Here is a 22378-nt window from a genome sequence, read left to right as displayed (position 1 = left end):
CTCTCCTTAAAGCCAAAAGTGCATACTTGACCGCTTAATATCATCATAGCTCATCCCTGCTTCATCACACTCCCTGGTCTCCATCCAAGAGCTCTGCGGCTTATGTGTATCTTTGTAGTCTCAATGAAATGAATCATAAGAGTCGGGATAATGACTGTGATCACTTATGGAAAGTCCCTCCACGAAGGCATTCACATTGTTGCAACAAGTAACTGAAGTCATTTTGTGGAAAATGAAACGCTTTAAATTCCTTCACTGAAGTTTTGTGGGAGAATTGGTTTCAGGTGGTGTTTGACAATCCAACAAGCAGGTCGTTTACAGCATACTGACGCTTTCATACTTACTTGTAGTGTTTATATTTTACCAAACTGGAAGTGTAATTAAAAAACTAAAGCGTGAAAGCTTCTGCAAGTGCATTATCACCTTTATAATATAGTGTCAAAGTAAATCAGTCACATTGAGTTATAAGAACATCTGTGTATAGACAACTTACATTTTAATGCAGTGTATTTTATTTAAAATGTACTTTTTTCAGTACATTTTTAGTTGAATGCATCTGTCTGTGCAGTGTAACAGAAGATGTATTTTTACAGTGACTTACATCATGTATGTCAATCTGCAAGATAAGTTTAAATTACAGTTTCAGTGAAGTGTTTGCAGAACAACTGAGAGCCAGCATTTTGAACATCTTCACTTGTCACTTATTCTGTATGCATCAGCTGTATCGCCAGCTGTGGCTCAAGATCTACCGTGCTGTATATCAAGTCAGTAGTCAGTCTCTACAGAAACAGTCACTGACACACAGCAGGTTTATAAAGTATATGTTACGCTGCCTCCACATGGCAGGGAGGCAGTACTGCCGCCGCAGCTGGACACTGAAGTCAAGGTCATGGGGAGAGTGTCAACTGCTGGAGACATTCAGCGTCAACCTCTGTCCCAGGGGACTTTAGTGCAAACGTGCACGCGTGTGTGTTTACATAGAATAAATTTGAATGCGAGTCTTTGTTGTCTGTGCCTGTCTGTCTATGTGAGTGTGTGTGTGTGTGTGTGTGTGTGTCTTGGGGGAGAGCATCGCTGCTGAAGCTGGGTTAGCCTCTCGAGCATCATTATCATTGGAATAAACAACAGCTAAGCTCCGATGTCCTCTGTGCCCTTGTTCCCTCTATTAGATGGTCTTAAGTTTGTGTGTGTGCTAAGACGCTGATGTGTGTTTGAGCCTATTTTTGGCACTTTCTTGTTTACAAAATTGCAAATGCCTGTGTGTGTGCTCTCACATAAGCACCCTTTTGATTTTCTACTTTTGTCTTAATTAGTTTACCAGTTTATTTACGATTTAGGAGGATCCTCATCCGTATCTCGTGTGTGTGTCTGTGCTTATTAAAGGTACCTAATCCCTTCGTTGGACCGCTCCCATGCCGGCTTCTACCGCTGCATCGTGAGGAATCGGGTCGGAGCCCTTCTGCAGAGGCGCACGGAAGTACAGGTGGCCTGTAAGTATCGACACGGGGACGCAGGTGAAACACAGATGAATAAACCCAGTGGATCTCAGAAAAGGAGTGATGATAGATAGATACAGAGAGGGAGAGAGTGTGTGTGTGTGTGTGTATGTGTTTGACTGCATGCAGAGTACACAGTATGCCCACACTCTGTTTGGTTGCCTTTGTATCAAGGACTGACTGGGGAGGGACAGATGCTGGCAGGGTGAAAGATCTACCTGCATATCATTCGGGGTGTTATCAACCGGGACAGCTGTTCCACTCAGCATTCTCATTAGATTGATATTGTTGCCATGGTTGTTTTTAACTTTGCTTCATTTCAATATGACCGCCGCTTACTTCATTCCCTCTCTTTTGTCAACAACATCTGTCGTTTCTTGGTGAAAACGGGGCTCAGATGCGCCGCCTTTCTGTAAATTTCCAGCGCCACTTTTAGGCCGCTCGGCTCACTCGTCTTGTTAACGAGCTATTACAGACGCGCCGCTGAGGTGTCTGGAGTGTTGTCACTTCAAATACACCCTCCCTCACCCCCCACCCCATAGGCCCCACCCGTCCTGTGCCCATTATCCCGCCTTCCCAGGGTATGCCAGGTTCATTGGCTTCCCCTTGTTCCAGCGACATTTGAGTGGATGTGACACGGCGCTGTACCTGACTGAACAATGCAGCCAACCAGGCGTGAGAGAGAAAGAGATGGGAGGGAGACAGAAAGGGCTTAACAGTCCCACCGGTCCACTTCTTGAGTATTGGACAAACATATTGTAGCTGTAGCTGGCTTCTTCCTTCTGTATCTCCTCCTCATCCAGCCTCAGTCTGACTCTTTGTTGCTTCTGTCACTGCTTCTTTTTTTGTTCTTTCCTTTCTCTCCCTCTCTTCTTGACTTTGTCTGTTGTCTGGCCACCACTGCTTTCTATTTATTTCCTGGCACCCACCCCACTGTTATTCTGTTTCTCTTTATTCCCACCTCTTTCCATTTCCATAATTCTTTTCTTCCCTCTCATCAGTTGCTCATGAAGGGGTACGGACCGTGAGGCAAAGTAAAAAGGAGAATTAAGGACACCTGCAGAAGAATTGGATGAGATAGACAGGGGAGGGGGGAGAGAGAAAAAAGAGACAGAGAAGGCAGAGATGGGGAGATCTCTTTTACAAGCTACTCCATTGAGGCAGCACAATTAGGATTGCGGAGACACACCTCGGAGAAAGGGAAACATGCCGAGGCATTAGAGTTTAGGGAGGGGGGAGGAGGGACGTCACATCGCCGAAACTGCAGATCAAAGTCGGGATTTGCACACTTTCCAGATTTTCATTTAAGCTAAGAACCACAGCTGCACCGCAAAGCCAGATTACCTTTTTTATTCTCTTTGAAAGAGAGCGACGGAGATAGGAAAATAAGATTGCCATCGATGCACAACCACTCCAACGTCCCTGGTTCAAAGCCCCATACCTTGATCCCTACATTTTTCAAAGATATGATTATTTCTAAACTGTGTTAGAACTTAATTGAGTGTTTGATGTCGTGTTCAAATGATTTCAGCAGAGTTTTTGCTTCATTGTCTCCAGTGAATCGGAGAGACAATTATATGATCCTTTTCCTCGCCTCTCATAGAGCTGAAAAAAAACAAAACAATTTCTTGGTATTCAGCTGTCACTTCTTCAAAAAAACCTGCACAAATGTCTGCACTTTCTCTTTCAGACAGCATTGGAGGACTAAGATACAAAGTCTGCTTGTTACTGCTGTCCTATAAAGGTGTACAGTCAGCGTGAGACATTCTGATTTGAACAGAGAACTGCAGCCGAGATCGAAAAACAACAATCAGACGTGAGATCCGTCAAAAATTACTAACCTGCCCGTAGATCTCAATCACAAATAGGCAGAGCGTGGAGCAGGGGATATTAGCACAGCATTTTTGTCAGCTTTTAAGATATAATGAGGCATGGGAGGAATAAAACCGCTGTAACAAATGAAATGTATTAGGAGATAATAGAATAGCGGCGGCGCTGGTCATCTACTATGCTGAGTAATGCACACGTTTAGTGTGATCAAGATTGATTGCCCTCGATGCGTCCACACAGGAGGATGCTGAATATGAATATGAGTCAATTTAGCGTCCCCTCTGTGTCCCTCTGTGTCCCTCTGTGAGTCACTTCATTGTGCTTCTTCCTAGCTTTTTCTTGATGCACTGTGGAAACCATGGCAACAACACTGCGCTGTCCGTCAAAATGGCTCGATGTAACATTTCAGAAACAGAAAGCAGATGGCAAAAAAACTCTGCGGGCACCAAAAGTCAGATGCAAGAAAGAAAAGGGAATATTGTGTGCCTGTGACTTTACGTACCCTTTTTTCATTTCTTACTCTTGCTCTTCTGTTTGTTTGACTTCCTGTAGTTATGGGCAGCTTTGAGGAGGGTGAACGCTCCCAGTCGGTGTCTCAGGGAGAGGGTGCCGTCGTCCCAGCGCCACGCATTCGCAGCTTCCCCCAGCCGCAAGTCACCTGGTTCAGAGACGGGCGCAAGATTCCACCCAGCAGTCGAATGTAAGTGCTTTTATTTATTCATTTGTTTTTTCTGCTTGTGTTTGTCTTTTGTGCTTTATGTTTGATCATGTGAATACTTTCTGTTGCTCTGTTTGTTCCTGGGGCTCTTTGAGCGCTTTAGTTTGAGGGCTTCTGTTCCTTCCCGTCGTTCGTCATTCATCTCGCTACATTTTGTGCTAAAGGAGAGTTTGAATTTCTCCTGCAGAACAAGGCCCAAGACCAAAGCCGTTCTGGCACTGTGTGAAATGAAATCGCCCCCCCCTTTTTTTTTCTCATTTGTATTTGAAAAGAAACCCAAACCAACCACTTTTATCTCAGCATATCTGTGTCACCGTCTCTCTTCATTTTGGTCTCCAAATAGGAGGCTGAGTGTTTCTTGAGTTCAGCTATCAATGCATGCCAGGCGGCAGTGCTGGTGTTTTGTACGGCACCATCAGTTCCCAGTGCAGGTATCGAGCACTGGAGCAATGAAATGGGCTTGTTGTTTTGCTCTCCCATTCTGATCACGTAAAATAGAAAGGTGTAAATGGAGAGGTCGAGTGGGAAAGATGTCTTCTCTGTCCCATTCTGCTCTTCGGCCCAAGAAAGGAGCATTGGCCACTTTTGGTTCTTCAACCAAATTGGTTTTGTTTCAGTATGCCCCAATGGTAGAAACATGAAAAATGAACACAGATGTTATTGATGTATTCAGGGTTATAAATGGTACTCTGAGCATTGTGCTCATAAAACACTGTCAAACTCACAATAGACACACAAGGATAAAAATTGATGCAACAGAACCAGAGATATCCACACACATTCTTCTTCCTTGTCATAACCTGGAGCCTACATTACCCACAATGCAACTTGACCACCAACAGTTGTTTCTGTATTATGCTAGTATCGGCTTACCATGTTTTGTTGGATACGGAGGTCTGGTCAGAAGTGCTGGGACTTGAATCACATGACTTGACTCGAGTCGGCACTAACTGCAAATTTGATGACCTGAGACTGAGTTGACTAAAACTGATATATAGATATTGAGAAGTTACATTTCGATTTTCATGATTGGGGGATTTCTAGTACAATGCATGCAAATCTGGCAACCTACTAGAATGTAACAGGCCGACAAAGGGCCAAGGCTGTGTTAGCTACTGTATCATGGAGGCGGCCAGTCAGAGGGTAGTACAGTTTGGTATCAAGGATTATGTTGTTGATGATGGTCTTAAGAAGAACAGTGGTGTGAAAGGTCTGCAGTTTAAAAGTCAGTCACACGACCACAACACTCAACTTCCTCTGTCACTAAAGAAAGGCACGTCTCTTTTAAGCTAGTTTATTGGCTGGTTAAACTTTAGACAGGTGTACGCAGGCTGCAACAGTCTTTGCTAATGTTGAAAATAAAACTCAACTTTTATGAACACTGACTTTTAACTTATTCAGATGTCTAAACAAGGTTAGACCATCTTGATTTTGCATGACTTGACTTGTGACTTTCTTGACCTTAGCAATGTTTTTGACTTGACTCGATTGATTCTCACCAACTTGGGACTTGAAGGTTAAGACTTGCAACTTGCATGTGATTTGCACATGTGTGACCTCTGACGCCCACTTAAAGGGTAAAGGGTAAGTTCACCCCAAAGTCCAAGTCCCCAGAACCCCTGAGGTCCCCCTTTTTAAGCCAAAATCTTCATTGAAGCTGCCAAGCTAAACACGTTAGCTACCCGTATGAAGTGGGTGCATGAGCCTGACCAAGCAACAAGGATGTCAGTAATGTCTTTTCAAATCAGTTTGACCCCAACAAGTTAATGTTCGGGTGAATTTATTCTTTGAGTCACTTCTCACTTCACACCACTAGATTTTTATTTTCAAGTTTGTAATCTTCAGACTGAACTGAGTACAGTGACATCATTTGAAACAATTTATCACATATCATGCAGCTCCAGGTGGAGTCACCTGTACGACTTTTTCCAAGACCTGTAAACAGACTTTGGTATGTTCCCTATTTAAGAATGAGCCGAATTGTCTCAGAGAATCTCACAATGTTTCCCGATATCCATATTATTTTATTTCCCGCCTTTATGCTGGAATACTTTGTGTGTGTGTGCACCTGTGAATGTGTGTGTTTAAAAGGCACTTACCCCCATCTCATCACATCTGCATTTCATCGCAGTGGGAGGTGACCTTGCCCTTGGTTAGAGTGAATCTTTCTTATCAGCTCCTCATCATCAGTAATCATACCCTGACCTAGAATGACAATGAGACAGTGCGCCCAGACTGACTGACTGAGAGAGCTGGAAGGCTGCGGATGGCCGTGGGTCAGCCGACCGCTTCGATTTTTGTTCTGGCTTGTTGTGGAAATCTGAATTACCTTCGAGAAGTCGTTAAGAAAAAGGTCAAACAACGTTGACCTGTGGAGCTCTCGCTGTGTATCGAGGCTCCCGCAAGTTGGTGTTTGAAGAGGTTATTGTTTCTGAAAGTTGGACGAACACCCTTTCAACTCTTTATTAGTTTCACATTTCTCTCCTTCAGCCTCCTTCTCCTCTCTCGCTTATTGTCTCGTTTATTTCTTCTGTCGATGTCTCCCTCTCTCTCCTCCTCCCTCGCTCCTTTTGTCTCCATTATCGGCCACCCACTGCGTGTACTTTGCTTCTCTTCATCCTCGCTTCCTACCCTCTAGCTCTGAGAATGCTAATTCTGCGCGCATTACCAAGGTCAGTGTGTGCAAATGAGCACCGTTGATAACAGGCAGCCTTTTTTTTTATTGAAAATCATTTAATTGAATTTGATTCGTGCCACTAGCGTTGACTCTGTAGAGGCATCAAAGTCTCGCTAGTAGGGGGAGACCGAGGGAGCGCCAGAGAGAGAGTGTTTCTTTGCCGAACTGCAAATGTTACCTTGATGAAGGCTCTTTCCAAGGACTAGTGCTCTCCAGAGTCAGTTCCAGCTGTTTGGTCTCTCTAAACATTGTCACACTGGCTTCTATTTATAATGGTTATAGGCATTGTGGGACTGGTTGTTCCAGCTTCAAGATCTATGCGTGTCTCTTCTATGGGTCAAGTTACAATGTGGAACAGCAGAAAATTCCCTGGACCTCAACCATGGTGACCACTTTCTCTTCCTTTTTCTAATATCTCACACTTTCCTGCTGTCTTGCTTTTTACTCCTTCTCCCCCCTCCCGTCTCTGCTCATTGTGCCTCGCTCCTGCTATCCCTCCCTCAGGTGTCATAACTTTAATTTGCAGGCTCTCCAGGGGTTCATCTTGCTTCTTCTCTCTGTGCTCTGCGTAATCACACCTCAGCAATGGAGGAGAAGGGACAGAGCAGCCCAGAATAACTGTGGTAATCACCTCCAAACCGATCGAACTCACAGCTAATAAAATACACCCTTTCTCTGCAGGATGTTGTACTAGAACTACATCTTTTGTCGCATTGTATTTACGGTCGTTGTGATCAGGTTGACCTGTGCTGTGGAGCGCTTCTCGCTGGGTATTTGCTTCTTCGAATTGCCTCGTACATCTGTAGGGAGTGTTCTTGTCTTGTCTTGTCTTGTTCTTGTGAGAACTTGAGAAAATGACTCCAGGATGACACTTGTTGATTCCAAGGACGTCTGTGAGGTCACGTCCTGCGCACAAATCAGGGATTCTGATCACAAGTTGAGTCAAAATGTACAGAGGGTTTTATTGGAGTCACAAACAAAACACTGGGATTAGGGATGGTAATTTTCTATGCAAATTAGGGATCAAAGTCATTTATCAAATGCAAATCCTTTAAATACGTGGAGAGGTGTTTAAGGGACAGGGAAGACAGTTTCTTGGTTTTAGCGGCTTGGCTATGATGATGACAAGTACACACACATCAGTAACCTTGTTTTGACTCTCATCCTTGTTCTGATTATTTCCAGGAAGGAGAAACGACAAGTTGACAATATTTTAACTTTTCTGCCAGTCTGAAAACTGCTAGAAAAACGCTGACGTGCAGTTCTAGCATCCAGCTTAACTTCTCCTGTAACGTCTTCAGTTTAGCCAAAGGATGTCTTCTTTGCCTTTGACGTTTTGGACCGGTACTGACTGCTGTCAAGCCGCTGTTTGGTGTTCGCTGCTTTTGAATATCATGCCGTGATGAGGCCCATTTCAATCAGTGTGTGAAGTGAATCTCTCGGTGTCTTAACAGCAGAGACAAAACCCAACTTCTGCATAATCGTATAATTAAGTTGCCTTGGTAACATATCTTAAATGTCCCAAATTATTAGATAATTTAATATGCTGTTGATTAATTACTTTATTTGGCATATTTCTCACTGGACTTTTCAGCTGTTGATATTTTTATCCACATATCACAATCATAAGCTCCAAATTTTGATCCGTTCAATATTTCTGAAGAAATACCTGCAAAACTAATGACATCACCCTCAGATGTACTTTGTGCTCATTATCAAATATAAACATGCAAGACTGAATACTGAGGCATTGTGACCATGTTAGCCTACTGGTGTTAGCATGTGATTCAGAGCCCAAAGAACAACCTCATAGTCTTTTTATAATGCTTGATGCAGTAATCAGATTTATGTATTCACGATTTTAAGTTCCAAAAATGATAAATAACTTTATTTTGAATATTTGTTTTTTAGATTTTAGCATTTCAAGCGGTAAAACGTATTTTTTTCTAGATAGATTCAAGTAAATAACCAGATGACAGTCTGTGGAGAGATCTCTTAGACTTTGACACGTCTGGTATTTTATCAACTTGGAAAGGGACCCATGATTGAACAGGTTATTGGATCTTAACCATCAGGGTCCAGGATGCGTGCAAACTCATACATAGCATAATGTGAACGCAGCGCACCGCCCTGGCCCGGCATGTGTAAAGGAAACCCACAGAAACTTAGTGACTACTGCATTTTTTTTTTTGCCTCCCTGCTGCCAATTTTCCCCTGGCAAAGCAGCGTCTCACTGTGCCACAGTGACTGCTCTCTCTTTGCCATGTGGCCTCTGCAGCTGTTGTTCTTGGCGTAGGCAAACACTCCGGTGCTGTCTCTCTGAGCACACCCATAAACTTGCGGATTCCCTTATTGTTTCTCTCTGATGGTTGTTTTTTTGCTGTGCCCTTTTCTTGTTGGCGGTTTTGGTTCGAGACATTTTGTCCTCGTTGACTCCACAGCCGGGCATGGGTCCGCAAAAGGATCAGTTCAACCTGAGTCCTCGCGTCTTTGTTGCGCTGTGATGTAGAGCAGGATGCATGGAGGAAAAAGAACTTATTTAACACTAGCAGTCATTATTCTTCCCTTATTGAATGGAAATGCATTTGGCAGGGTCTTTTCCATTCAGCTGGCGTGATTTGTTGTGTTATTTTGGAGACTTAATGTGGTGTATAATCAGAGGCTCCTTCAGTAAACACATTTGCCAGGAATTGTAATGCTGCCGGCTGGAAGGTGAGTCTGCCGCTGGTTATACTGTAGCGGTGGAGCCTGTCCTCTCTCACGATTTCGCCTCTTACAACAACTCACTACCCAGCGACTGCTTTTTCTTTTCCCAGAAAACTTTCCATTGACACTCTGGCATGGATTTATCTGCATTACACTGAAAACAACCTTGTAGAGGTGTCCGTTAAGACAGAACACAGAGGAGCCTGACCTGGAGGAGTCAGTGGGAGGACATCCCTGACACACACACACACACACACACACACACACATTGCAATTCCCTTGAGTAATCTGCTGTAGCTACTGATCAATTAATGGCCCCTGCCTGGGATGCTCGGGTCCTGTCAGTCTGCTATGGATTCCCCATTAGTCACGAGGGCCAGTGAATAGCCAAGCCCTTCCTCTGCATTTCCCTACGACCAACTGCTCGGCATTAGTCATCAGCCCAACAATCTGCAAGGTGTCAGGGGAGAAGTGACGCTAACAACAGAGCAGCGTGCACATGGATGCATGAGATCATTTATTCCATGTATACAGGGCTGCAGTTTACAGGGTTTTCTTTTATTATTTCATTGATTACTCTCGATTAACATTTGTTTGTGTCGTGTCCAACCAACTGTCCCAAAACCCAAAGTGTACAGTGACAGACACATTTTCTCTTGTGAGGCAGACGGATTCACAAGATTATGTAATCTTGCGGATCCATTTTGCCCGGCTTCAAGCTGTGCACAGGTCAAAGTCAAAGGCAGTGAACCAATCAGCGTCCTGTGAGGAGCTAGCAGCAGCTACGGGCTCGGTTTAGGTGTGTCAACCAGCGACCATTGATGCTGCTCGCATCAGTAATATCAGAACTGAAGATTATATTTCATTAAAAGAAAAGCAAAGACTGGCATTGAAGTGTTCACTCTCTCCTGACCGACTTGTGTAATAATTTGATTTACCAACTGCTCTCCTACAGTTGATCTGATTGGTTGAAGTCAGCCTGTGATGGACAGATGGTCTGTCCAACCGCCTGCCCAGTATTCTTTTTAAAAGAGGCAGTCCTTTTCCAAACAGTTTCCAGGTTTTATGAATCAAACCATCTGGCACATGAGGTTAATTTGTTGAATGAAAATATCAGTTATCAATACACACAGTGAAATATGCCAAATGTTGGATCAGCGAGTTGATTCTCCCAAACTATGGTGTCGAAAAAATCGAATGAGGTAAAATTCAATTTTCCAAGTCCTCGTCTGAACATGTCTGTGACACAGTCTGTGAATGTGAAGATCAGATCCTGCAACTAACAGCTATTTTCACAAGCGATATATCCAGTTGTTGCGTCCTGCAGCAGAAATATTCTCTTTACAGTGAGTATAAATAAAGAAAACCACACTATCCTCACACTAGAGAAGCTCTCTGAAGTCAATGTTTGTCATTTTTGTGCGAAACATGATTCAAATTGATTAGAAAAGTAATAGCCAATCAATTTTCCTTCAACTACTCTCTCTTCAATCGGATTGATTAAGGATTTAGCGACAGCCTGCTGTGTTTGGTGTTGCAAACACCAGCGGATCTCTGCGGATCAGAAATTGCCTCGACTTCATTTATGCGTCACCATTCGACACATCCTTTTTTTTTTTTACTTCACCGATTGTTGCTCTTCTGAACACTCAACCATCCAACGAGCAACAGGGAAGCAGAAAAGCTAACAGTAAGCCACAAATCTCGAGTTCATGCCCCCGGTGAGAAAACAAGTGGCTGTTTTCATGAGCAACACTCCCTTACCTCTTCTCATCTCTCTCACTCCTCCATCTCTCTCCATCCCCAGGAGCTGTGGCTCTTTCATCACAGGTCTGCTGAGCAGTAGGGTACGCAGGCTGCCGCTTTGCTCTCACCCTAGTTTCTCTCTCTAGCTTTTCTGTTGCCGTCATCCGTCTACTGGCTGCAGTTTGACTCATACCTTCGCCAGCCATGTGAGCTGCTTGATCCCGTCGACCCCTCTCTCTCTCCTGGGGGAGGCCATCAGCCCGACCAGGGCCATTTGTCTGCATGTAATGGAGGTCTGAGGCTGTGGAGCGAGGTTAGGCCCCTCACGGCCCAGCGGAGAGGGACAGCCAGCGACAGATGCCAAAACACTCCCAGGCGAGTGTGTATGTGTGTCAGAACAGGCACGGATCTGTCACACTGTGTCAGCGCTGGATTAACACCGCAGATATGCATACGGACTGACAAACGGAGTGGCTGCAAACAAGAAACAAAGACACGCTTTTAAAGCTAGTTGTTCGTCCGGGGGAACGATGTGTTGTTAATTAAAGAGAGCAACGCTGGATCATTGTTTATTTAATTTCCCCTGTAATGTAATTTATTAGTAATAATGAAAATTACAGAAGGGAAGCAATAAGTGGCAAATAAAACATTTAAGCGTCCATCACTCTGTTGTAATCAAACATAAATCCTCATCATCATTATTGATTAAAGTGCTACAGAATCATTATGAGGCCGGCAGTCACTGAAAAGCCACCCTCGACGCTCAACATAAATAAATTGATCCGCAAGAAAGTAATTGCATACGAGACGAACGCTGCTTCTCTGCTGCGAAGCAAAGCTGTGGTTGCGCATAAAGCTGCACAGTTGGCCCGAGATTTCTTTCTCAGCAGCTGTCCAGCCTGCCAGACTCTCTCTCGCATGGACCGCAGCTCTTTCTGGAGGATAATAATGGAAAAAGGAAATTGGGTTGGAATAAAAAGAAAAAGGCGTTCAAAGATTTAGGAATAAATATACAAACCAGAGAGAGACGGAGGCATGTTCACACATATCTGATTTGTCCGAATTTCTCAGCTCTGTGGCGTGATAAATCCCCGCGCCGCGCTGGATACGTGGTAAGCCTTCGTTACGAGCGGAGCCTCAGACAGCTGCTCACACACCGCTGAGGGACTGGCGCAGAAAGGATCACCAAAAATGCATTCAGAAAACAAGATATTACCTCAGGAAGCTGGTCAGAAAAAAACAATTTCATCACCTCTTTTGGCCAAATTCTTATCTCCCTCCTCCCCCGCTCCCTTGATATACATGTAAAGCCATTCAGGATAATTGGCTTCTTAACTTTTAATTTCTCCCAGCATCGTGTGGTCTTTGATCCCCGAGGCCAGGCAAAGCACGGGGAGTGGTTAGATCTGCTGAACACGCTGCGTTACAAAGCTTTGTTTGACCCCCACTGCAGCACCCCTGATTACAGGCTGCACAGCGGGGGAGCGCATTAAAATCAAACTAGCCAGGGCAAACATTTCCTCCTGCTCCTGCTAACATTGATGAAATCAGGACCGGCTGTGGACGATGGTGCAATATTAGTTGAAGCTTAGTTTAGCTTGGACGGGGGGTTAATGGGCAGTGAGAGGAAGAAGACACTGTGAGATCACCTCGTACGATGCTTGACATTATCACAGAGAGAAGAGTCAGACGAAGCTTCCCCTCCTTTAACTTCACAGCACAACCCCTGTATATTCATCTTCAAGAGTTTCTTTAGCGGCGGGTATGTTTAGCACCGGATTGTGTCCCCACTTTAGAAAAGGTCCTGGGAATTCACCTGGGAATTATTCAGCGCTTTGGACACTTCCCGTCCTGCCCCCCCCCTCCGCCGAAGGGATCCATAATTCATGGCTGTGCGTCCAGGATGTCACCGCTCCAGCGAGCTAGCATTAAATATTTACCGCAGATCATAAGCTGCAGCTATTGAGGCCTGCCAGCCCCCTTTAGGAAGACTGTTTTCAGTCTCGGCATGCGCGGGGAATCCCAAATGAGCTCGGTGACCGGGTCCGCTCGGAGATATGCGACAATCAATCAGTCCGTAGGCGGATCTCGTAAGTCATCGTACAGGAAACGCTCACAGCACAGGTAGCTAAATGCAGCACATCTCTCCCTGCATGCCCCGACAGGCTGCAGGAGAGTTTGAGAAGTGTTTGGACACCTGTATATACTTTCTCTCTATGTGCAAGTGAGCATTTTTTTATTTTCACCCCCCTCACTTTCTCATCAGCTCTCTTGCTGCCTTGATAAGGCGCAGCAGGCACTCGGATCCCCCACTGATGAGTCGAAAGGATGGAGGAATAAGTGGATGGAGGAGTGGAGGAGCAGGGTTAGATTGGAGGATGAGGAGGAGGAGGAGGAGAGAGAGAGGAGGTCATCAGATGTGAGACAGGATTAGGGAACAGGGTGGACATTTTTTTTTTACATGTGCAAACAAGCAGAGCAAATTTTCAGGAGCCATTTTTCACGGAGCCGTTACCTTGCAGCGCATCAAAGAATTTTTTTGTTTCTTATCGATTACTAAGATAGCTGTTATTCCAGATTTAGCCCCACCAATAGCCGTGGGAGCTATAAAGAAAAGCATCAAAGAGGAAAATCAAACAGAAATGTCACAGAGTACAGAGGGTGGGCCGGAGCCGCAACCATTTGAATTGTATTGATTTGTTTCTCTGACAGTCGTATTTTTCTGAAAGCTTCCTGACTGAAACTCTCTTTGTTACCTCGCTGTAAGAAATATGAAAAATTTTAAGAAATGTGCAAATGAAATGTGGGTGTTTGTGTCTCTCTGTCGCTTCTACACATGAACACATTTACACATGAACACATTGGGCACAGGGGATGGAGTGGAGGCGAGAGTTTGCCCACAACAGTAGATGGAGGGATAAGGCCGGAGGAAAAGATATATGTGGAGGAAGGCACCGGGTTGGAACGAGCTATCTACCTCCAGATTGTCGAACAGGCGCAGATAATAAGAAAATATTGATTGTAAACACAGTCAGGGGGCTGTAACATCAGAGGGGAGGGGAGGGGAGGGGAGGGAGGAAGGCTTCTCTCTCGCTGTTTGCCACATTGACGAGGGAGGGCTTGATAGAGTCAACAAGACACCAGGTATTAGCCCCTATAGGACACCTGCTGAAAAATGGATCAGTGTTTATTTATTCAGGCGTCATTTCAGCTGCCGACGAGGAAGACACTATTGTTTCCGTGCCAAACGTGGTCGGCTGCCAAAAAACGCAGGCCACAGGAAGCAGAGGGGTACAAATAGCCAATTAAAAGCTCTGGCTTATTACACAGGGCTATCGTATTTCAGACCGGACCATAAGGAGAAGTATGAGCAAAGGGAGGCTGCCAATAATTTCCCCCTCGCTCAGTCAGCAGCAACACATTGTTTACACATTGTAAATCGATATACCTAATGCGGCTTGAGCGGCGTAATTAAAATGTTAAAATGTTTAATGCCCCTTTCAGCCGTGGGATCAAGTGCAGACACGAGCAGGCAAACATATTCAGCTCTCATTAGGAGGTCCGACGCTGTCTTTGAAGGCGGATAATGTGTTGGGAAGCTTTGTCTTAACTTCCTGATCTTAACAGAGCACAGGAAAAAGTTTGTCTTTACAAAATGTCTTAAAATCCCCTTTTTTGTCGTCTTCTTCCCTCCTCAGTGCCATCACGCTCGACAACACGCTGGTCATCCTGTCCACGGTCGCACCGGACGCCGGGCGCTACTACGTCCAAGCGGTAAATGACAAGAACGGAGAGAACAAGACCAGCCAGCCCATCACCTTGTCAGTAGAGAGTGAGTAACCACAAACTGTATACACGAGAGGTGTGGACGCACTGTGAGATCCTGTAGCATCAGTTGTGGACAGCAATATTTCCCCCTGAAAGGTCATGAAGTATAAAGAGGTGGAAGTATTTCGATACTTTACTTGAGTCAAAGTACTAATAGCACACTGTGAAATACTAAATATTTTAAATATTATCAGCAAATCCAAGTTTCCACTACTACTACACTACAGTATACTACATATAGTACATGTTGGGTAGTTTATACTACAGTAATGCATCATTTTCTTTTAGTTCATCATATATTTGTAGTGCTGCAGCCTGTGTTCAGCTGTGTGACGATGCATTTTCCAAGAGAACAAAGAGTGTTTTTGAATAGTGTATTTAGCATAAGTAGTAAGATAAGTATCTCATATTAGAGATTAATTCTTATATTTATCAGAACATTTCAACATCACAGCATCCTGAGATACTTGGTCTACAATGAACGCGAAACGTTTGACGGATCATGAGATGAGATGAGCTGTAGGGGAATGGCAGTCCTTCAAACCCTGGCGTTACCACGTGGTATTATTGTCAGTAAGACAGCCAGGTCATTACCTTTTCCCTCACAACTGCTGACAACACAGCACAAAACATTAGTTTATTCATTCACTGAGTCTATAATGGAGACGTGGAAGGCAGATGGAAATGGTGCCAGGCTGCCGGCCCGACTGGATCACCAGATTTCGTGCCAAGTGGCAGACTTAATTTCATAGTGAGGACGAGGTTTACAGGGAGCCGATCTTTCTATTACCATAACCTCATTATGATTTGTTATGGCAAGAAGTACTGTACTTGTCTAAGTATCATGGGGGCCATAATACATAATGAGTATTTTTACTCTGGATATGTTCAGCACATGATTATACTGACACACATTTCTGGCGTTTTACTGGTAATGGGATATTTTCTCTTTAATCAGATTTCATTTCATTCAGGGTCTGTATCTGCAGCCATATTTACACATTGTTCCAGATGTACACTCACACAAGGTAAGAGAAAGCAACAGGGACAGCCTGTTGTATCGCCAAGTACTTCTTAATATTCACCAGCACACTTAGCTCCCTACAATGACAAAAACACAAGATACACGACTCGAACCAATTCAGCTGGCTTCAGCTCAGCAGAGTGAAATATAAGAGGAAACCTAACAGACAGCATCTTATGACATGGTAGACTGGAGTTGGGTATGGGAGTGAATGAGCAGGGTGAGGGAAAAGATATTACAGCTGACAACACAAGGGAGCAGAAATAGCCTGTGGCACATATGGAGAACAGTGGCAGAGTTGATTATACCAGTGCAGAGCGCACACACACAAACGCGCACAAACACACACACACACTCACACTGTGGTTCAGGTTAGATAGAGAGCGTAGCGGGAGGTCTCAACTCGGCGCTGTCAGGGAACCACGCCATGCATTTACATGAACATCCACATATGCTCCACACAAACAATCATCAACACACACACACTGACGCACAGGCCGCTGCGAGTGCAAATACAGAGAGGTGCGTGTCTGTGTGTGTGTGTGTGTGTGTGTTTGAGTGAGTGAGTGCTTGCGTTTTTTTTTTCCCCGTACGTGCACACGTATCAGTCAGTATCTGCTACAGCAGCTGTTCCTGCAGCGACGCCTCTGACAATGCATTTCCCATGAGCTTTCCTGGCTCCGACAGTGCTTGCCTAAGCCCGAGCAAGAGCGAAGGTCAAGGAGAGAACTCTGAGGAGACTAGTGTTGCTCATTTTTATAAGTTTCCACGCCAGATGAAGTTTAAATATTTGGTTTTAACTTCAGCAAGAATGAGAAATTGGGCTGTTGTCACTGACGATGTTTAAGCTGCTAAAGAGGAATTAAATACTTGACATTTTGGGACAAACACTTATGTGAGTGAGATTTAGAGCATTGATGTCAATATTCCCTCTGTGTGTTACAGAGCTGGGTTCAGACTTAGACAGTATGAATAGTGGACGGAGCTTTCGGGTCTGAAAAGAGAGCCACAGGGATATTTTAGTAGGCTAACCTGGAAGTTATCACTCTCCTGGTTCCCTCGACGAGAGGCCTTTGTAATTTCTATTGGGTTAGGGTTAGGGTTACCCCTAACCTATTCAGAAAACACCCACCGACCAAGTGCCTTAACCTGCATCCTTTCTTATGGCCAGCAGAAGGTGACTCCACTGGTTTCAAAAAGAAGTCTGATTGTATGTAAGCTTTTTGAAAAAATGGCCGTACTTCTCTCTTGATTTATTACCTCAGTGAACAATTGCTAGCTTAAATTTGTCTTCAAACTGTGGGTTAACACTTGGGGTCGGTACACATTTAGCCTAGCTTAGCATAAAGACTGGAGGCAGGAGCAAACCGTTAGCATTCAAAAAGAAAAGAGTACATCTATCAAGTTGCCTCATAAATTGTCTGATTAAAACAACATTGGAGTTGTTGTTTGACTTGTTTTATCAGACAGAGCCTAACTGGTTGTTCCCACCTAGCTCTGTCTTTATGCTAAGCTAGGCTAACCGAGTCCCGACTCCAGCTCGGAACTGAAATATGTAGCAGTGGTTTCCCGGTGACGAGCAGTGACACCTTGATGTTGTTTAAAGTGCGTGTGTGTGTGTGTGTGTGTGAGAGCATGTGTGTGTGTTCATGCCTTCACACACGGGGCTGTACACATCATCTAATGACCCAAGATTGGTAAGATTGAGTCATGACAGCGCCTGTAGCTACATCTGACATGTGCAGCCACAAGCACACTCCCAGGGCTTGATGGGATTGACAGATCAGTGTGAGTTTATCACAGACATGACACATCTCAAGCAGCACACACACACACTGTGCTCTCACTGCCATGGGCTGTCTGTCTCCGATGCTCAAAACACACACACACACACACACACACACACACACAGGCATAAACTAGTTTGCTCATGCAGAGTTTTTATGCACATATGAAAATGCGCGCACACACACACACACTGCAGCCTGTTCACCCCTTTAGCTTCGTGTTTGTCAGGCTGTATTTTTCTATCCCTGTTTCTGGTTCTCCCGCAGACATCTTATTATACACAGTCAGTGCACTGTCTCGTCCTATTGGGCCCATCGCTCCGTCAGAACTCGGATACAGTGTACGCACCGGTCAGTTTCAATATGTCACGTCAATGAGCACGCACACACAGTGCACTGGGTGGAAACATATAGGACGCCAGCATCCAGAGAAGCCGGTTATATCTACTTCTATCCATCAAGATCACTTCTCCCTGCTTAACCTCTCCATGTGTGTGTTTTTTGTTGGTGTGTGTGTGTGTGTGTGTGGCGTCCTGTCTCTCTGTGTATCTAGATGTTGGAGGTCCAGCAGACCCCATTGCCCCGACCATCATCGTCCCTCCCAGGAACACTAGCGTGGTTACAGGCACCTCTGAGGTCACCATGGAGTGCGTGGCCAACGCCAGGTAAACATCAGGTCACAGATCAGCTTGTTAAAGGGCCAGTTCACTCAAATCATTAAGGATAATCCAGAACATTAAAAAAAACATTGATTAATAGAGATTTTATATCGTCATACCACAAACTTTGGAAAAACTAGAAGTAGGAAAGAAGATGTGTTTTTTTCCTAAGTTAGGTGAAATGACCCTTTAACCCCATGTGTACACATTAGACGAGTCTGCTCCAGATTTCTTTCAGTCAGTAATATCTAATTTAGATTATTTTTTTCTTTTGCACAATAAATTAAATATCATGTGTGATTCAATAGAGTTTCAGTCTTGCACGTTTCTGCAGACACAAGCGTTCTTTTATGTTGGAATAAAGCAAAGCAGACTCCACTAATGATATCCCTCGACTCATGAAACAGTTGGCTTCATCTCAGCCTGGAAACTTTTTTTCTTTTTGGATTTCAATACCAGAACTTCCAGCATATTAAACAGACTGATGGATATGTGTCACAAAAATGTACCAAACTTACCACCAAGCAGAAAAAACAACATCTGACACCCTGCCTTTTCCCCACCGTAGGCCTCTTATCAAGCTGAGTATCACGTGGCGTAAGAATGGCGTGTTGGTGACGAGCGGCTTGAGTGACTTCAACCGCAGGCTGACCATCCTCAGTCCGGTGGTGAGCGATGCCGGCTTCTACGAGTGTGAGGCCATTCTCCGCAGCAGCAGTGTGCCTTCAGTCAGTGCCGGGGCTTATCTGCATGTTTTAGGTAGGAATTATAAGCACACACATGTTGAATTTGTTCAAAGATTGCGGCACTTGCCAAAATTATCTCCTCTGACTCCTTGCATGTTTTTTTCAAAAAATGACTGTTTTGTATATCTATTAAGATGTGTAATATGTGTAACTGTATGTTTAACCTGTTTCTAAACTTGAGTGGAAATGTCTAAGGATGCAAAATTGTATTGTGTTGTGTTGTATCGCATCGTATCGTGTCATAATGTATCGTATCATGTCCTATTGTAACGTATCATACCGTAGAATATCCTATCCTATCCTATCCTATCCTATCGTATCGCATTGTATCCCATTGTATCATATCCTATCATATCGTATCATATCATATCGTATCGTATCGTATCATGTCATATCGTATCGTGTCATATCATATCATATCGCGTCGTATCGTGTCGTATCATATTGTGCCGTATCGCGTCGTATCGTGTCGTATCATATCATGTCATATCGTGTCATTTCGTATCATATCGTATCGTGTCATATCGTATCGTATCGTATTGTATCATATCGTAGAATATCCTATCGTATCTTATCATATTCTATCATACCGTATCGTATTAGATCGGATTATATCATATTGTATCGTATCGTATCGTATCTCCCTTTTGCATTTGTCAACACTTTGGTTCTTTATAAGAATGCACGATAAAAAACCGGCACATCTTCAGTATCAGCTTATAACTGCTTTCAAATTAAATACTTTTCTGATTATATGACAGGCCGATAAGATGAAGTAGCAAATAAGTAAAAATTCTCATTTTCGTAAGAAGGTAAATTTTGAAAAGCATCATATGTCTGCATCAGGCAGTGGGCCATCACAATAAAAGAAGAAATCATATTTTAATTTCACTACAGGAGAGACTTAATGTTCTCTGCTATCAGGTGGAAACAAACATGCGCATATATCGGAACTGGCACTTTTGTTCTTTTTCTTTAGTATTCATAAAAATTAAACCAGCATTTACAGATATTCACGTGAGTGTTGATCCCCGAGTCTATGCAGGTTTAATCAGACGCTGCATTGCAAGTTGCATTTGAGGTGTTTTCTTTTTTCTTTTTTTTCTTTTTTTTTACAGTGGCCCCTGAGGACAAAACACATAAAAGTGAAAGCACAAACATTAAGGAAATGTGCTCCAAATCCTCATCCAAACGAGCCTTGATGGGAAAGCTTTAGTCTCTTTGCTGCTGCTAAGTGAAACAGCAGTTCATCGTTCCTTGTTTTGTTTATGTTTTGATATTTGCCGCACTTAGCTCACGTTTGCACATTTTCCCTTTCTGTAGTACGTGTTTTGCAGCACATTTCCCGTTCTGTGTTTGTGTTTTCATTCTCTGCCATTCTCCCTCAGGTTGAATGTCATTTTATTCAAACTGTTTTTCATTGTGCACAAGGTTAAACAACAAGGATGTGATTAGTCATAATGCATAATTGCTGTACAATGTATATGCTTTCACATCAACACGACAATTTAAATGACAAAAACAATAATTCTGCGTTCAGCCGCAGCGCATGCATCATGAAAACGCGTGGGAGTAAACGTAGCATTTACATTTTGCAAGTTCAAACAAAAGAGCCGGAATGAAATTGATATAAATAAAACTACTCGCGCTGTATGAATGTGGCAAAGGTATCGCTGTGAAGTCACGGGGCGGCAAAGTGTTATTGATATAAAAGAGGGCGAAGCTTTGGGTCGGCCTCAAGAAACTATTTAATATAACGTTGCTCGAGTCACTTTCATTCCATCACGCTGAAACACTTTGATGTTTTCAAGGTTGTGATGTGATTGAAAGGACAAGGTGGGCTGAACTTTTCCCTCCACACAGCTGACTGAGCCTTTCCTCTCCCCCATGAAGTTTGAATGATGCATTTAAAACCATTCCAGGATACCAGTTACTGTATCATCACATTATTTTTTCCAGCTACGCTTTCACCATGAGGCAAAAAAATATTTACACTACAGCATTTTACATCATTTACATGCACTGTTAGTTTTCTGGTATCACGACTGTACTTTTCTAAGCTCTGATGATTGCAGCTGCAGGTTTGCAGTCTTGCTTCTTATTTTAGCGACTCTTCATCCTGTCTTTCGTTTTTGTTTTGACCCCAGAACCACCGCAGTTTATTAAGGAACCAGAGAAGCACATCACAGCTGAGATGGAGAAGGTGGTGGACATTCCCTGTCAGGCTAGAGGTGAGCTGTGTGTGTGTGTGTGTGTGTGTGTGTGTGTGTGTGTGTGTGTGTGTGTGTGTGTGTGTGTGTGTGTGTGTGTGTGTGTGTGTGTGTGTGTGTGTGTGTGTGTGTGTCAGAGCATATTAACCCACTGAAGCCCAAGCAGTTTTTTGGGCATTTTATTTTTTGCTCGTCACATTTTTACTCCCGGTGGAGTTGGAGTGGAGATTGTTTTTCACTGCAATATATAGGTGTTGCACCTCTATGGAAACAGGAGAGTTATGGCTAGAAGTAGGAGAATCTTTGTGGTGTCTTTTGTACAGTTTAACACAATAGGTGCCATGCTTTTTTCCGCCATACATCATAATAAGAAAAAGAAAAAAAGCAACTTGAGTTGATAATTTAATTTGACAAAAATTAAAGAGAATTAACTTTTAAATACAACATTTGCTCACAAGTGTTGCCAGAAATGAAATAAAAATGGGCGCTCCACATGCTGTACATATTTTATTATTTACATTTTTATAAGATCTCAAACGATCTTGCTTGCAGACTCCTGCTGGCTGCTGGCAGCTCCTCCAGTGGCTCAGTCTACTTTTTGCTGAATTGCTGTCACATAACTGCAGAATTTTATGTTTTTTACTGAACCTGGCTGGTGTAAACAGTTGTAAATAAGTCTTGTAAAATAACGTGATTTTGGTGAATTATGACTATTTTGGGCTCATATTTGGTTATTATTCCTGATGGAAGTGTCCTTGGCAGATGATTAGTTCAAAGAATGTTGGCAATTTCAGAATCCAAGGATAATTTCTGTTTTTCTGACGAGGAAAAATGGTGTAAATTTGGTGATTTTTAAAAAGAAAACAATCCTGTCAAACCTCCTGTAAAATACTTTTGAATAAAGAATTAAGTTATTCAAAAATCTAAAAATCAATATGATTTTATGCTGAT

At 43.5% G+C, this 22378-nt stretch overlaps 1 protein-coding gene across 1 annotated transcript in view; it reads left to right on the top strand.

The window, feature by feature from the left end:
* Positions 1-22378, top strand: part of sdk2b (sidekick cell adhesion molecule 2b) — a 283107-nt gene that overhangs the window by 209111 nt on the left and 51618 nt on the right. The window contains exons 3-8 of the mRNA XM_073489748.1: positions 1384-1490; positions 3879-4026; positions 14872-15005; positions 18366-18477; positions 19040-19230; positions 21365-21448. Of these exons, the coding sequence (XP_073345849.1) occupies positions 1384-1490; positions 3879-4026; positions 14872-15005; positions 18366-18477; positions 19040-19230; positions 21365-21448 (776 nt within the window). The remainder of the gene's footprint in view (positions 1-1383; positions 1491-3878; positions 4027-14871; positions 15006-18365; positions 18478-19039; positions 19231-21364; positions 21449-22378) is intronic.

This window comes from Pagrus major, chromosome 20 (genome assembly GCF_040436345.1).
Source record: "Pagrus major chromosome 20, Pma_NU_1.0".
Classification (NCBI taxonomy): Eukaryota; Metazoa; Chordata; class Actinopteri; order Spariformes; family Sparidae; genus Pagrus; species Pagrus major.
This window is presented reverse-complemented; position numbering and strand designations above follow the sequence as displayed.